Here is a 17,702-nt window from a genome sequence, read left to right on the forward strand (position 1 = left end):
GTGTTGGTTCCCTTGAGACTGGAGTTGCAGACAGCTATGAGCTGTCATGTGGGCACTGGGAATCGAACCCCAGTCCCTCTGCAAGAACAAGTGTTCCTAACCACTGTAACATCTCTCCAGTCCTAAGAAGATAATTTCTAAAAATAACTTTAAAAATACTGCACCTGACAAGATTAATATCTAGTAAGTACAAAACAATGTTCTCAGCATTGGTCATGGTGGGGAGGGGATTAGCAGACAGTGAATAAATTCACTGTTTAGACCATGCAAAAGTGAAGTTTACTTAGTACTTGACAAGGGGCAGTGGAGTGGACAGTAAGAGGAGTTGTAACTTAACCGTTCTTATCAAAACACATTTCATTTTTGAGTTAATCACTTACTGTCCTTATTCAACTATGTTTTTGTTTGGGGACATTTGAGACAACATCTCATTCATAGTCAAGCCTCAAATTTGATGGGCCAGAAGATGATCTTCCTGTCTCCACCTCCCAAACACTGGGGTTGCAAGCTTGTTCCACCACACCCTGCTAATGCATGTATTTTTATTAGACCTCTGAGAACTTCAGTGTGTTTTGAGTATAATCATCCCCTCACCCATCTACTCCCAGAGCCACCCCCATACCCTGAGTACCCAACTTGGTGTTTCTCTTTTTAAAGCTCATTGAGGCCAATTTGTGCTGCTCATATGTTCCTGGGTGTGTGGCCTTCCAGTGAAGCATGGACAACTTAGCAGTTGCTACACTTTTTTTTTTGGTTTTTCGAGACAGGGTTTCTCAGTATTGTTTTGGAGGCTGTCCTGGAGCTCGTTCTGTAGACCAGGCTGGTCTCGAACTCACAGAAATCTGCCTGCCTCTGCCTCTGGGTGCTGGGATTAAAGGCATGAGCCACCAATGCCTGGCCAGTTGTTACACTCTTAATGAAAACTGATTCCCTCTTTCCCAGCAGCTATCAATTGTCAATAGCTCCTTGAAATAAGGGTTGTTTTTTTTTTTAAAGTAGCCATTGTCATATTATACATTCATTGTAGTAGTTTTCTGTGATGCCCAGGTGAGGATTCCACACTGAATGAATACCTTCCTCAATGTCTGTAGTTTTTAGGATTAATGTTTATTTCTGTGTGAAGTGCACGTGTGTGTGTGTGTGTGTGTGTATGTGTGTGTGTGTGTGTGTGTACGTACTGAGATCAGAAGAGGACATCAAGTAGCTTCCTCTATCATTTACCATCTATTACTTGGGATTCACATTTTTCTCAGGTATCCCGTGAATATCCCATCTTCACCCTTCTTGAAGCTAAGATTACAGGTATGTGCAGGATACTCAGTTTATCTCATGGGTGCTGGGATGCTCTGGTCCTCCTCCTAAACCATCTGTTCAATGCCAGTTCCAAAAGGATATGGCAAACCATGTATGTAATCCCAGCATTTGGAAGGCTGAGGTAGGAAGATCGTGAGTTCAAAGCCAGCCCTTGATACACAGCAAAACTGTCTCAAGAACATTTAAGGTGAAAAAATATTTCCGAACAGACATAACTCGAATCAAGGCCTTAAAGGATGTACCAATCTAACATCTCCAAAACCGAGAGGGTAACTAATGAGAGTGGTAGAAGAGGCTAAGTACTGTGGGGCCTCTACTTTCATGTCTTAGCTACCAGTGGTGGCAAATAGGCGGCATTCAGGGCTGCATATACACAGCTGGATTTATTTTAAATATGCAAAGCCCCCCCCCCCACGATTTACAAGCGCAAAGGTGATTTTTTAAAACTGCAACTCTGGGAAATGAGTTGGAAGCTTGCGACAGAAATGAAATCACACCTCCAGTATCCTGAATGAGCCAGCCTATGTAACATAACGTTTTAAAATATGGAGGGTGACTCAGAGGGTTCTGCTCTCCTGGGTGCCCCCTCGGGGGAATGTGGCAGGGGACACCAAGTGTGACGGCTCAGCAAATGCTGCCTGATGGACACTCATTTGTACTGCACTAGTACAGTCATGCGAGCAGGGAACCGGTCGCCTTTGGCAAAGATGCCTGCGCTTCCTCGCTTCTGCAACCTTCTTCCCCCATCCCCGCCTTCCCTTAGAACCGACCAGCGCCTCAACGCTAGCTTCAGCCTTCCTCGCAGTCCGCGCCGCACTTCCGGGGGCGGGGCCCAACCGCGGTCGGTTCCCACTGCGCCTGTGCTGTGGCTGAATTCCCCGAGGCCGGTCGCCGGAAACTGGACTTCTACTTCCGGGCCAGAGCCATGGCGGTGGCAAATTCAAGTCCAGTGAATCCGGTGGTCTTCTTTGATGTCAGCATTGGCGGCCAGGTGAGGTGCGGGAGGCTTAGCTGATCTGTGCGGGCGGGCAGAACACGGGCGAGGGAGACAGCCGAGGGAGCCCTTCTAGCCCTCCCGAGACTGGCTGGGCCAGGGCGTCCGAGGTGGGAGCTTCCGAGCTGCGTGGGCTGCGGTCGTGGACTGAGGCTTGCGACTGCCGTCCCTTGCAGGAAGTTGGTCGCATGAAGATCGAGCTGTTTGCAGACGTGGTGCCTAAGACGGCAGAGAACTTTAGGTAAGGAGATGCTCCACTGAATCAGAGTAGCTGAGCCCGAAGCCGGCCTCGGGACACTCTGCCTCTGTCCATCCGTTCACTGCCTTGGAGCTCTGTGTATTGCACTGGCAGAATAGCTACCGGGTTTGACCATTCCTGTGTCAATTTATGTTACTAGTTTCCATGCCTGAATGCCCTGCCATCCGGCCGACCAGTTAGTGGACTTGCTGCACCCTCCTCTCCTGATGGTAGAGGTGCTCCAGGTAGTGATGGCATGGTAACTGTTCTTTCTTTCTTTCCGTTTAGGCAATTCTGCACTGGAGAGTTCAGGTCAGTCTCAGATGCGTTTGACCTCTCCTCCTACTCCTGCAGGGTTTCCTGGGGGGTTGGTGAGGGTATTGGGGAACCATGGGCAAGTGGTGGAAGATAATATTCAGAGGGTGTCTCCTTTATTGATGGGTTCTTTAGCTCACTTCTATCCAAGTCTTTGTGAGAGTCCTTTTAGCCTCCAGTGTGTCCTAAACGGAAAGGACCCATGATTATTTGTCATCACCCCAGGTCTTTCTTCTTGGTTACAGAAAAGATGGTGTTCCGATAGGATACAAAGGAAGCACCTTCCATAGGTAAGGCTTTTGGCAAACTGTTAGTGCAGTCATCGCTTGGTATCTGTGCAGGCAATCCTGAACACCTTAGTGCACCTATGGTAGGTCAACTTTGTTGTTTAAAGTGTCGTGTTCAGGGCTGAGGATGTAGCTTGGTGGTAGAGAATTTTCCCAGCATAGGTGAGGCTCTGGGTTCAATACTCAGCCCCACATAGCCTGTGCACAACTCTCCATGCACCTCAAGTCATCCTAGATGCTTTGTAATACCGTGTTGTAGAAATGATGGCAAGGAAAGCAATCTATCAGTTTGGTGCAGGTGCAGTTCCATAGCTTCTATACCCAGCTTTCATGTAGATTCTAGGGATCTGAACTCAGGTCCTCATGCCTCGTAGCAAGGACTTTACCCACTGAACCATCTTCCTGGTTCCAGGTAGAGCTTTTGTAATAATTACTGTTATCAGGCAGTCATCTGCAGGAACCTGACTTTCATGAACTCCGGGCTTTCTGTATTTACCAATTTTTGTTAGGGTTTGACAGAAGTTCTACTTTAATCCTGAAAATTTTTGTGTCACCCATATCAGGGGCTTTAGAATTTTGGTCTTTAATCCTTCCCAGCATTCTTGTGAGGTAGTATGTGTAATCTGCATTCTGTAAGGAAGGAAACGGGCTAAGAAAGGGCTATGCCTGGTTATACCTTCCATTACCCTGTGTGTGTGGTGGTCCATTTCACATATATTTGCTGCTGTTCTTTCCCCCAAAATTTTCATTAAGCCCTTGACATGTGTTTGTTTTGGTGAATATGTTATCTTTTCCTGACAGGTTTCAGCCCTTTTCTGTTGTTCAGGTGGTCACTCACACACCTTAGATCAACCCAAAGATGCCCCTGAAGCTTCAAACATGTTATGATTCGTAATCCCTCAGCTTGCTCACTCCAGGGGTGAAGACTCAGTCTCTAAGCCACAGTGTTAAACATTGTACTTCAGAAAAAAATACTAAGCTGCTCTGTTGGTGACCAAACCACGGAATCCTTCCCTCAGGATTTTTTTTAATACTCTGTTTCAGGGTCATAAAGGATTTCATGATTCAGGGTGGAGATTTTGTTAATGTAAGTACTGCTGTTTTTTCTTTGCTATTCTTCCTATAGGACTCCAGTCTTGAGACTTAAGAATAATAGCTAAGTTAAATGGAGAGAGCATGGATGTGGGAATGTGCTATAGAATTGCTGGCTACCACTGACTGTGCCCTTAGAACATATATCAATACTAAACTGGAATCATTAACTTCCATTGTCCAAACCTGAGCTTTTTGTAACGAGAAATTGGACTTTGCTAGTATACCTACAGATGATCTGAGACAATCCACATTCTTTGACCACAGAAAACTTTGAAATTGTCTTCGGGTTCCCCCCCAAAAGGAAGTGAACTGACTCATTATGTGCCCCATTTTTCCTTCCACTTCTGGTGTCACTGTCTAAAATTCTAGTTTTTTTGTTTTTGTGGATCCCCTTTCTTTTTTCCTTTTGAAAGCTGAGGTTTTAACCACAAGCCTGTTAGTGGCAAGGGATCAGGTCAGGAGAAGCAAGCAGTTTAAGGGGTGTTTGCTCTGCTTGCTGGGGTAGTCCAAGGATCTATCCTTCACTGCTGACCATGACATTTTGTGACCATGCTGTTTGTGTCCCCACCCCCGCGTTGGAGTGTTCCCAGTAAGCCAGGAATTTTCTTTTTTAAACCTGCTTTTCCCTTAGTCATTCACTTCGGCGCATGATGTTTCTTTACTGTTAATAGTTCGTAGATGGGTATGTTGCCAACTCCTTGTCTGAGAGGCATTCTTTTCCCTTTAGATGTAAATTTAGTTAGATTCTTGTAAGTATTTGAAGATCTTTAGACTGAATTCTGCTGTCACTTGTGCTGTGTTTCAACTGTGTAGTTCTGTATAGATGGGGAATCTGGGAGAGGTACCTTACCTGCTGTTCTTCCAAAAGACTTGAGTTCCTGGCTTATAATTATCTACAACTCCATTTCCAGAGTATCTGACACTTCTGGGCTCTGTGGGCACCAAAACTTACATGCATGTACCCATACCACACACACAACAAACACATAGTTAAAAATAATACAAATAAATCCATTTTTAAAGCTGGGAAATGTGGGAGCCAGAGATTAGGAGCACTAGTGGCTCTTCCAGGGGGCCCAGGTTTGATTCCCAGCCCCTATATGGCAGCTCATAGCCATCTGTAACTCCAGCTCCACAATTTGAAAATGAATAAGAAGGGGCATATGGGAAGTTTGGAGGGAGGAAAGGAAAGGGAAATAATGTGATTATAATCTCAAATTAGTGTGCGTGTGTGGGTGCGTGGGGGGGGGAGACATTGGGTGTTTCCTATCAGTCACTAATTGCCTTGCCTTGAAACAATGTTTTCAGTAGATTGGTTACTGCTTAGTTCAGCTAGGGGAGCTGGCCAGCTAGCTCTCAATATCTGCCTGTCTCTACCTATTAATGCTGGAGTCAGAGGCATGTACAGCCATGCCTGTCCTTCCTTCCTTTAGGTCTTCATGCTTAGAGTTAGCAAGCATTTTCACCCACTGAGCAATTCTCCCCAGCCCTATCAGTATTCCTCTGGTTTCCAGGGTGCCCAGCACTCCAGGCCACTAACATCTCTTTTCTGCTCAGGGAGATGGTACTGGAGTCGCAAGCATTTACCGAGGTCCATTTGCAGATGAAAATTTTAAACTTAGGCACTCAGCTCCAGGCTTGCTATCCATGGTAAGTGAGTCAGTTAAGATTTGGGGTTAGATGAATAGCAGGTTTCTGGTGCCTTGTTGAGGCCCCTGCTCTGTGTCTTGGAATAAGAGCAAATGTTTCTCTTGCTTCAATCAGGCCTCACCAGCACCTCTCCCGTCCTCCTTCCTTGATCTGGTTTGATGTGTGGTGGCTCACTCTTGTAATTCTAAAGCCCCGGAGGCTGATCTGGCCTGGGCTACAGAAATGAGACCCTATTTGGGGGATGGGGGGGGGGGCAAAACAAAATGAGGCTGCCTCTGAGAAGATCATTTCAAGGGAAGAGATGTTGCTACAGAGTTTCAGATTCTTAGCTAGACTAGATTGGGGGTTGGGTTGGAAGAGTGGCCAGCAGCTTGCAGGAGGCACTGGGTTGGTCTCCAGCATAAAATAAGCATGGTGCACATCTAAAATCCCAGCACTTGGGAGACTGAAGTAGCAGGGTTGAACTTCAAGCCCAGCCTCAGGTGCATAATGAGTTCCAGGACAGTCTAGGATAAATGAGACCTTGTCTCAAATCCCTCCTGCCTTCCCCCCAGAAAGTAAAACTCAGCAATGAATGATTTGGGACAGTGCAGGGCCTGGAAAGATGGTTCAGTGGGTAAGATCACTTCTGTTCTTGCAGGGGACCCAAGTCTGGTTCCCAGTACCCACATCAGGCAGCTAACAACTGCCTACAAGTATAGCTCCTGGGGATCCTGCATGAATATAGTGTGCATAAAGTTATAACAGGAACAATAAACAAGCAAATAGATTTCAATACATTGCAAAAACCACTGCAAACAGCTGATCTCACAGGCAGTGTGTCTTTTCTTAGCTGGTAACCAGTTTGTAAGTAGCTAATTTGCAGCTGATACACTAAGTCAGGTCCTGTAAGGAGGGAGAGGTGGATATAGTAAGACTGCTCAGCCAGTAAAGACAGGGATAAAAACACCTGCTGCACATGCCTGAGTTCAATACTAGCCCCATGAGAAGGTGGAAGCAGAGAACTAACTCCACAAAGCTATTTTCTGACCTCACACATCATGTAAACACATACACACAATTTTTTTTAAATGTAGAAGAAAAAAACAGAGGGGGGAACCAGCTAGAAAAATGAGAGGATCTAGGAAGAGAATTAATAAGACCAGGATATAATAAATGTACATATGAAAATACACAATTAAAGCCATTACTCTATATGCTAACCTAAAAACTTAGTTAAATCTTATGTTTACTTGTTTGAAATGAACAGTCATTCCCATTACAAAACCTCACTACTAGTAGGGGGCTCAGCGGGTAAAGGTGCTTACCACCAAGTCTGATGACCTGAGTTCAGTCCCCAGGACCCATGTGATGGGAGGAGAGACGTGACTCCTACAAAACCTGACACTACAAATACTGTTCATTTAGTGAAGAATTTAGAGCAAGTGTAGGGACTCTGCCCTTTTATCCGTGTGTTCTTGTCTAGGCCTGGGTGCATAATAGGTGTTCAGTTAGGTTGCATTTAGAGTTGCATTCTTTGTGGGAAATCTTACCCTCGCCTAATATGGCCAGAGAAACTTACTACAGGTGTATTTGGTTCCTATCAGGCAAACAGTGGTCCCAGTACAAATGGCTGCCAGTTCTTTATCACATGTTCTAAGTGTGATTGGCTGGATGGGAAGCACGTAGTGTTTGGTAAGTCTTACTCCCATCCCACTGTCCCAGTCACCAATCTTGGGCCTGCCACATTCGCCCCTCTCGCTAAACATGTTCAGCTGCTGTAGCTGCTCTAGGCTAGGTCAGATGGACGTGGCAGGGATGGCTAGGGAAGATGGACGTGGTGGTTGGCTAGAACTCATAGAAAAGACAAGGGTGTTCCAGTAAATACACATGAGATAAATAGTAAATGCCCTAAGGGCAGCATGGAAGAGTGTGCCTTGGGGTCCCTCAGAGCCAAGCATGTATCCTAGTTTCCTGTGTATATATTCCTTGTGACTTTGGGCAGCAAGTCAGCTTACCTCGCTGAACCTCAGTTGCCTTATGTTGTAAGATGCTAACTGAGAATGGGCACTGGGAGCTGGAAAACACTGTGCCAGCACCACAAAGGAAGCCTTGATTTAATGTTCTTCCTGCAGGAAAAATCATTGATGGACTTCTGGTGATGAGGAAAATCGAGGTTGGTCCTGCTTGGGTGTCCTCAAAGCCTTTTTGGTCAGGTACCTTCTGCCTATTAATGAGGAACTAGAGAAGGGTAAATGGGCTCCAGTTTGCTAGACAGACGTGTCACTGTCTGCAGTTACAGGCTCCCTTGGGGAAGAGAGGAAAGAAGCTTTCTTGGCCCCATTCATTAACCTGCCCAGTATATACATGGGTTTGGCCTCTGATCCTGATGCCCACTTGATAAATTCCACTTCTTGGCATTGCATTCAGGATCCTTTGTGACCTGTATTCTGCTTACCCCTCCATGACCCCTTCTGCCACTGCCTTCTCTGGTCCAGTGGCATCAAGCTCCTGGCTCTTCTCTAAGGAGATTGGCCATTCAGGTGCGTGCCTCCTGTTCTTCCTCACCCTAAGCCTTGGCCACAATTGTCTCTATCTGAAGAGTTCCTTCTTTGGGATCTTTCCTACCCTTCCTGGCCCAGTTGAGATGCTGGGTCCCTTCTTGGTCAGTGCTCTTCTGACTTGCTACATTGTTACATTGTGGGGCTGTAGCCTCTGTGTTACTTTTCTCTTTGATCTGTTACACTTTACTGTCTATCAGGACACACTCCACATCAGTTTGATATTGGTCCCTTCCTTAGGGAATGGAAGCAAGGTGGTGAGCAGGTGCCCAAGTGTATCTCGTGTTCTTGTGCTTTGTTTTCTAGAATGTTCCCACAGGCCCTAACAATAAACCCAAATTGCCGGTGGTAATCTCACAGTGTGGGGAAATGTAATCTACACCAAGACTGAACCAGGTAAGTGATCTCTTCTCCCTGGTTAGAATCATGACTTGAGGGAAACTTTCCACTCACAGATGGGGATTGAGTTGTAAGTAGAAGTTTCTATCCCACTAGCAACTCCCAAATAAACACACAGAGGCTTATATTAGTTAAGAATGCTTGACTGAAAGCTCAGGCTTATTACCAGCTAACCCATATTCCTTATTTGTGCTCTGCCACATTGGTACCTTTTCTCAGTAAGGCTTGGCCATTGTACTCTCTCTGCCTCTAGCTAGCAACTCCTCTGTCTCTGTCCTTCTTCCTCCCAGAATTCTCTCTGTGTCGGGCTGTCTCGCCCAATCTCTTCCTGCCCAGCTATCATCCAATCAGCTTTTTATTGATGAGAGCAGTACACATTTAGAGTTCCACAGCACTGAGTGCATTTCCTTTGCATGTGAGCTTGGAGCAGGCACTCCTCAGAGCATGTTTCCTCAGCTGTCAGGACAGGATGTCAACTTGAGGGTCATTGTGAGGAGCAAAAGGGGGGACACTGGAAATACTCCCCTTTCTACTGCTTCATACAGTGTCACCCTGAAAAGGACCTGATTCCCAGATGACTGCACTGGGACTAGCCTGGTGTCCAGTCCTGGGGTGTGGGTCTCATATGCAGCTTTCCCAGACTTCCTTCAGCTAGATATTTGCTACTGGCTGCTCTGCACTGGGGCCTTCTGGGAAAGACCTGACAGGCACTCCCAGGAGAGAATTCATGCTCTGGAATGAATGCTAGTAATCTGAGTGACTTGTGTGTTATAGTACACTAGGTTAAAATAGATCAGTCCACCTCTGTACGGGAGGGGTCATGGTGTTTTTTTAAAAACCTTTTAAGTTTTTTGTCAGACCTACAAATTTGGAAATGTTGATTAATCACCCACAGCCTCACAGCTAGGGTTACCAGGGTTGGACATTTGTTTGTGGCTATGCTATCCTCTCCCTCCATTTTCATGCCACATTCTCTCCTTCGCTATCTTGTTTCTAATTGTAGACCTTTTGTTTTGCTTTTGGTTTTTTTTGTTGTTGTTGTTGTTGTTTTTTGAGACAGGGTTTCTCTGTATTGCTTTGGAGGCTGTCCTGGAATTTACTCTGTAGATCAGGCTGGCCTCGAACTCAGAGATCCACCTGCCTCTGCCTCCCCGAGTGCTGGGATTAAAGGCGTGCACCACCAACGCTTAATTGTAGACCTCTTGATACTTCACCCCTAAGCACTTCAACAAGGAGCCCCTAAATTAAGACTAATTAATAAGACTAAATAAACATAATGATATTTGTAATACATAGTATATATTCAAAATTCCCTGTTGTCTCCAAAGTAACTTTTAAGTCATACAGAAGTTTATTGTTTTTGTAGCACTGGTGATTGAACTAGACTTTGTGCATTCAAGACAAGTGCACTACCACTGACCTGCACACCTTTGGGTCCTACTGTTACACACACACACACACACACACACACACACACACACACACACACACACACACACACACACACGTGTCCTGGCCAGACATGTTGGCGCACCACTGTAGTCCCAGCTCCTTGAAAGGCTGAGGCAGGAGGATCACCAGAGAAACTTTAGAGACCAGCCAAAGTAAACAGCACAAACCTTTCACCAAAATCCTTGTATTTGGGTTGGTTTGGTTTGAGTGTTTTTAATGCATGTATGTTTGTATACCACTTGTATACCTAGTGTTCACGGATGCTAGAAGAGGGCATCAGATCACTGTGCCAGGGTTATAAATGGTTGTGAGCCGCCATGTGGGTGCTGGGAATTGAACTGGGTCCTCTTGCAAGAGCAGCAAATGCTCTTGATCTGTTGTAGAATATTATTTTTTTATTTTTTGGTTTTTACGAGACAGGGTTTCTCTGTATTGTTTTGGAGGCTATCGGTCCAGTCCGGCCTAGAACTCACAGAGATCCGCCTGCCTCTGCCTCCCGAGTGCTGGGATTAAAGGCGTGCGCCGCCGCCGCCGCCGCCGCCGCCGCCGCCACCACCACCACCACCACCACCACCACCACCACCACCACCACCACCACCACCACCACCACCACCACCACCACCACCACCCCCCCCCACCACCACCCCCACCCCCGGCGTAGAATATTATTTTACTTTTTATGCTCTGGAACAATTTAATGATGCAAAGATGTGTTTGTTTAAATAAAATTCACCTCCAGTCGGGAGGCTGGGTCAGCAACTAGCTGACAGGAAGTTGTAGGGAGGAGCCAGGTGGCAAAGCGTTTCCATAAGGAGGTGTGGAGAAAAAGCACGAGAACTTGAGAGACTCTAAAGTTGCTTGCTATTCAGCCTCTCTGGGAAGCAGGATTCTACCTCAACTTTTGAATCTTGAGTTCTTTAGTGGGACAGACATTTAAATAAGTTTGTTTAGTGGCTTTGAGTCAATGCCTGAGGTAACAGAATACCCTCAGGCTTTGGCTCTTGTGGCCTAGCTGCTTTGCGGCTGCTGGTAGCTGCAGAGCTGCAGTTACTGAATAATTGGGGCCTCATGTTGGGTGCCATTATATCGTCTTTTTTTTAAACTCTCATGGCTTTTTTGAGGGGCCCTGCCACCCAGCTCCCAAGTGAAGCACATACAGAGGCTTAGTCTTAGTCACGAATGTCCATTCTTAGCTTGACTAGTGTCTAGTCAGGTTTTCATAAATTATCCCATCTACCTTTTGCCTTTGGGCTTTTCCTGTTCTCTTCTGTAAATCTCTGTGGATTGCTGGGTGGCTGGCCCCTGGTGTCCTCTGTTCTTCCCTTCTTTCCTCCTATTCATTCTGCCCACCAGCCCCACCTATCCTTGCTCTTGCCTTGCTATTGGCCATTCAGCTCTTTATTAGACCATCAGGTGTTTTAGACAAGCACAGTAACACAACTTCATAGAGTTAAGCAAATCCAGCATAAACAAAAGTCACACACCTTAAAATAGTATTCACCCAGGCGGGGCGGTGGTGGCACACACCTTTAATCCCAGCACTTGGGAAGCAGAGGCAGGTGGATCTCTGTGAGTTTGAGGCCAGCCTGGTCTACAGAGCTAGTTCCAGGACAGCCCCCAAAGCCACAGAGAAACCCCGTCACAAAAAACAAACAAATTAGCTGGGTGAGGTAGGACACACCTGTAATTCTGTAATCCCAGCCAGAGAGAGATGGCTAAGAGTGTGACAAGTTTGAGGACTGCTTGAATTTAAGAATGTTTTAAGGCTTGCCTGGCAACTTAGTGACCCTGTATAAAAGAGGGGACAGGCGAACCTGCTCAGTGGCTGGCTGACAAGCTTGTAGACCTGAGTTTGATCCCCAGGACCGACAGGAAAGAGAACCGACTCCTGCAAACCCCCTCTGGCATGTGCTTCGGCACTTGCACACCCATGTTTACATCCACAAAATGAATCAATACGTTAACTAATAAAATGTTTGGCAGAGTCTCAGCATTTGGAGGCTGAGACAAGATTGCCACAAGTGCACAACAAGCCAGGGCCACAGCAGCAGCAGCTCGCCCACCCGCAAAAAAGAAGGTTGTTGTGTTGCTCAGGAACACAACGCACGCAGAGCCAGGGTCTGTCTGTACTGCAGCAAAGGAAAAGAAAAATATGGGAAGTTCTGATTTGATGCCATCGAGATTATTGGTCCCTTAATGACTTTCCTGCCTTGCCTTATCAACTAACCTTCACTACCTCCAATCATAATGTCCTCTGCAGTATAGAGTCTATACCCTTTGAAATTTCTGTACTTTATCTGCATACTTAGGAAATTGTATCTATTGTGCATAACAATGGAGGTCAAAGGACAACTTTTTTTTTTTTTTTTTTTTTTTTTTTGGTTTTTCGAGACAGGGTTTCTCTGTAGCTTTGGAGGCTGTCCTGGAACTCACTTTGTAGACCAGGCTGGCCTCGAACTCACAGAGATCCGCCTGCCTCTGCCTCCCCAGTGCTGGGATTAAAGGCGTGCGCCACCAACGCCCGGCAAAGGACAACTTTTTTAAGTGTTCTCTCTTACCATGTGAGTCCCTGGGATCCAACTCATGTTCAGCAACAAAGATCTTAACCCTCTGGGCCATCTCATTGGCCTGGAGTCTTGTTTTATTTTTGAAACAGAGTCTCACTATATCACCTTGACTGGCTTGTTTCCAACAACACACAGAGATGCCCTGTCTCTGTCCCCTGAGTGCTGGAATAAAAGATGCGCACCACCATGGCAGGCAGTCCCTTGGTTTTTTTTTTTGTTTTTGTTTTTGTTTTGTTTTGTTTTTTTAATGGAGATCAGTCAAATACCAAACAACCTCAGTGAGAGCACAGTATCATCTGTGACGTCCTTGTTTGTGCTCAGAGCAGCTGGAATTTACATGCATTCAATAATACTTACTACATGGGGCAGTGGAGGAAAACCAAGCAGTTTAGGGAGGAGCCTGGAGTGAGCAATGCCGAGGCAGGAATGAACAAGTGCATGCTGGGAACTATATATGGACCTTTGTTTTAACCTAGGCAAATGCTTCCTTCTCAGGCTGAATGAATGCCATGAGCCTTTCTGCCAAGATGGGAACCGCCCCCCCTAGGTTGAACCTGCTCCCACTTAAAGAGCTACTAACTGTTCTAGTTTCACTCATTTCTTTCATGTCACTTACAATGAGTTCATAGGCTGTTCTCTGATCATCACTGGGGCTCTCTGACCTTGCCTTGTTTCACCGCATGAGGGTTAAGCTTTGCAGTGCTCCCTTTGGCCATTGCCTCTCTCATCCCATGAAGGTTCCCCATTTTGTAATAAATTCTCTTTTGGGGGGAGGGGAGGGTTCAAGACAGGGTTTCTCTGGCTTTGGAGGCTGTCCTGGAACTAGCTCTTGTAGACCAGGCTGGTCTCGAACTTACAGAGATCCACCTGCCTCTGCCTCCCGAGTGCTGGGATTAAAGGGGTATGCTACCAACGCCTGGCAATAAAATCTTTTACACACACATACAGAAGATGAAATTTAAAGACTTGTTCAGGCTGGGTAGTGGTGGTACCTACGTTTAATCCTAACTCTCAGAAGGCAAAAGTAGGTGGTTCTCTGAGTTCCAGGACAGCCTGATCTACAGAGTTCCAAGACAGCCAGAGCTTCATAGAGAAACACTGGGTTGGGGGTGGGGCTGTTCAGGAATTCTATTTTGTTTTTGTTTTTTGAGATAAGGTTTCTCTGTTGCTTTGGAGCCTGTTCTGAAATTCCCTCTGTTGACCAGGCTGGCCTTGGAACTCACAGAGATCCACCTGCCTCTGCCTCCCTAGTGTTGGGATTAAAGGTGTGTGCTGTCACCACCACCACACAGCTACTTGATTAAATCTGGAGTCACATGTGACTGTAGTGGCTGCCATGTCATATAGTAAGCTCTAGACTTGGCCTCCAATTCAGTCCTCTAACCCTGACTTGCTCAGGCTTGTGCTGTAGGTAATACTTAGGGACATGGCTGTGGCATCAATTATCCTGGATAGTTCAGTCACTGCAGAGACTGAAGACCACTTGAGCCGAGGAATTTAAGGTTAGCCTGGGCAAAGCATAGCATGACTGTATTTTGTCTTGAAGATAAAATGCTTGTTGAACAAACGTGAGAGCCTGTGTGGAAGCTAGAGAGATGGTTCAGTGGTTAAGAACATTCGTTGTTCTTGCAGAGGGTTCATTTCCCACAACCACATGGAGCTCACAACCATCCATAACTCCAATTCTAGGACCTCCTTAGGCACCAGGCACATATGTGGTGCACATACATACATGCAGGAAAAACACTTGTACACGTAAGTTGTTTTTGTTTGGTTTTAAAACCCTATTCTCAGTTTTAAGGCATCAGAGAACCTAGAGAACAGTCTGTAAAACAGTGCTGTAAAAAGGTTTGGCAGATGGCTGTCCGCTTTGCATTTCTTCATGGTGAGACTTGGGACAGATTAAGGAAAATCTGTCCCAAGAAATGATTGTGCAGCCTGTCATTTTCTTTGTCAGGTGAAAACTTACAGGCTTCTCTAACCTCCCAGAAGGGTTTGTTTTTGTTTTAATATTTTATATGTGTGTTTTGCCTGTGTGTATCTTGTATACTATGTACATGCCTGGTGCCCAGGGAGGTTGGAAGAACCCCAGAATTGGAGTTGTGGTTGTGAGCTACCATGTGGGTGCTGGGATTTGAAGTAGGTCTTCTGGAAGAACAGACAGTGAGTGTTCTTAACCACTGAGCCATCTCTGTGTCATGTCCCCCCCAGCCAAGTGTTTTCATTATATCACAGGTTTGGTTTGGGTGGAATAATAGTTAAGAGCCATACAGATGATTTTAAGACCTATTGAGCAATTGTGTGGTTGGATGGGGGGTTGTTTGTAACAGTCTCAGCTTTCTGAACATCCAAATTACAGGCATGAATCACCATACCGAGCATTGTTTCCCACACTTTAATATACTTCAAATCTCCAGAAGAATTTGCTAGAGAGCTAGTTCTGATGAATTTTCACAGGTAATAGTGAGTGGCAAAGCTCAGCATGGGGGATGACAGAGTTGTCCTTTTAAGGAGAAGCCCAGCCCAGGAGGAGATGACATCCTGGTGCTCCAGCAAGAATCACTGTGTTCACAATTTCACTTCATCATGCCGCAGAACTTGCATGATATTGTCTGGCACTGACAATCAAATAAGGATACCAAAAGAGAGACAAGTACCCTAAGTACCAACAAGGTGTGCTTTCATGTATTGCCTGCCTGTTGGGTGTGTGACAGTGTTCCCTGCTCTGAGAGTGGGCAGCTCTACCATAATAGAGGTAGAATGTCTGACTCTCCTCCAGTCCAAAGGCAAGATCCTATTCTCATAACAGTCACGGTGTGGCTCTTCTATGCAGTACTGTTTGTCCTTATGAAAAGAGGAGGATCCGTGTGTACTGGCGAGATTTCTAAAGTAAATAAAGTGACTATTGGAGAACATTATGCTGTGCAAACATGGCACTCTATTGAATGTTTCAGAACTTTTGGAGCTAAATAGCACATTGCTAATAGCAGAAACTTCCACTAAGTCGAAACAGCAAAGACTTTCTTTTCAGTTTATGTTGTCCTGTTTATGTTTGAATTCTTCACTGAACTTAAATCTTCTAATATACTGTATGTATATGTGTATATGTCCCAAGTCTTTCCATTCTCTCTCTGAAGTATGTCTATGGCTAACATCAGTTTAGAAATCTGCCTCTGGTGCCGGGTGGCGGTGGTGCACGCCTTTAATCCCAGCACTTGGGAGGCAGAGGCAGGCGGATCTCTGTGAGTTCGAGGCCAGCCTGGGCTACAGAGTGAGTTCCAGGACAGCCTCCAAAACAATATAGAGAAACCCTGTCTCAAAAAAAAACAACAACAACAACAACAAAAGAAATCTGCCTCTGTCCCTACAGCTCTTCAGAGTTGAGCCCAGTCAGGTGTTCCCACCAGGTACTGTCACAACACTTAGCACAGTATGTTGCAGTGTATATGTTAGGCTGTCTTTGTCTTGACTTAGAACACCCTGAAGCAAGGGCCATATTGAGAACATAGTGCCTGATGTCCTAGACCTTCACCTCTGGTACACTGATCTGTTTATAATGTACTTAGGCATTCTTAAACACTTTGAGGACTTACATTGTGATTCCAGAATTCACTGTTCCCTAGAAGAGGGTGTGTCCACATAAGGGAGTTGGTAGGAGAAAGACAGCAGTATACATACCACTCTCTTTTAGTACAGCTAGCCTGGAAGGCCATGAACAGCAAGCCATCAAAGCCTGATGAGAAGGGTGAGAAGGGCACAAGCCCCAACACTGTTAACTCTGGCCTTAGTCAAGTCATTAAGCCTCTTGGAACTCATTTGTCCCTTTGCATGGAAATAGTATATACAGCCCAGTGAGCTAGGGCAGCAGGTAACACAAGCCTAATATCTAAGTTGAATCCCTGGGACCCACATGGTTGAGAGAGCCAACTCATGCAAGTTGTCCTCTTGACCTCTATGGCCTGCTTGCCCACACATACAATAAGTGTAAGTTAAAAGTTAGTATATACTACAGCATAGGGAAAGGTGAGTAATGTTAGGGACATGCCTGGTCACACATTTACTTCATTTTCACTTGTTCCTGGGATCCAAAGGTCTAGTCTTTGGGAAAAGATTAGGATCTGGGAGCATTTGTTTCATGGAGTGTACCCTCCCCTTCCTGTTCCTTTGAGCTGTTTACCCCATCTTCTCACCAACCTGTCTCTACCATGTAGGTCTTCTGCTGTTTTGGGTGACATTCTCCCTTCATTCTGACAAGCCCGACTGGCCTCTGTGTTTGGTTCCCTGCCTGTGTGATCCAGGACCTAGAAGTATCACAGATCAGAACAAGGATCTTGTTTAAATTTTGAACTGTAAATAAAGGATTTTTTTTAAATTCATGAGTTCTGTTGTTGCTGTTTGTGTTATGATAAAGCTCGAGGGGGGCCTTATTTGGGGGACCTTTGCAGATTCCATGGCAGGCAAGGGTGACCAAGGTGGAGGGACAAACAATGCCAGGCAGGCAGAGCTTAGAAGTTTTATTAGAAAAGGGAGGGAGGAGGAAAGAGAAAAGAGGTAAAGAGACAGAGAAGAAAGGGAGACAGGAAAAGTCCTGTCTGCCCCAGGGGAACCACTAGAAAAGAGAGCCTAAGTGGGCGGAGTCTTTCTTTGAAAGGGGTCCTTTCCACTGTGTGCAAACTAGCACTTATGGAACCCTGGGCTGACCAGAGTACTGCCGAGTACATTCTGGGAGGTGACAGGAGCAGGCCAGCATAATGCTTGAGTCCTTACAGTTTGGGTTGCTCATTTTTAAAGTCCGGCAACACCAGTGTTCATTCTAATAGGAAGGTTTAATTAGGTTTAAGTGAAAAGTCC

The 17,702-nt window shown here is 45.8% G+C and overlaps 1 protein-coding gene across 2 annotated transcripts; it reads left to right on the plus strand.

The window, feature by feature from the left end:
- The first annotated feature begins 82 nt into the window (after window positions 1-82).
- Ppih (peptidylprolyl isomerase H) lies at window positions 83-17,227 on the plus strand. 2 transcript variants are annotated; one of them, XM_040756784.1, is made up of 11 exons: window positions 83-183; window positions 1,254-1,302; window positions 2,078-2,305; window positions 2,485-2,549; window positions 2,835-2,858; window positions 3,107-3,151; window positions 4,193-4,235; window positions 5,801-5,893; window positions 7,480-7,567; window positions 8,008-8,088; window positions 8,303-8,726. In XM_040756784.1, exons 3-11 carry the CDS (start codon window positions 2,240-2,242, stop codon window positions 8,338-8,340), a joined length of 543 nt encoding a protein of 180 aa, XP_040612718.1. In that variant the 5' UTR covers window positions 83-183; window positions 1,254-1,302; window positions 2,078-2,239; the 3' UTR covers window positions 8,341-8,726. The 2 variants fall into 2 exon arrangements, with proteins under 2 accessions (XP_040612718.1, XP_021090806.1); XM_021235147.2 differs by lacking the exons at window positions 83-183; window positions 8,303-8,726 and adding exons at window positions 8,740-8,829; window positions 17,063-17,227 and having other exon boundaries at window positions 8,008-8,048.
- The last annotated feature ends 475 nt before the right edge of the window (window positions 17,228-17,702 follow it).

The sequence above is a fragment of the Mesocricetus auratus genome, unplaced genomic scaffold, assembly GCF_017639785.1.
Source record: "Mesocricetus auratus isolate SY011 unplaced genomic scaffold, BCM_Maur_2.0 Super-Scaffold_100014, whole genome shotgun sequence".
In the NCBI taxonomy this organism is placed as follows: Eukaryota; Metazoa; Chordata; class Mammalia; order Rodentia; family Cricetidae; genus Mesocricetus; species Mesocricetus auratus.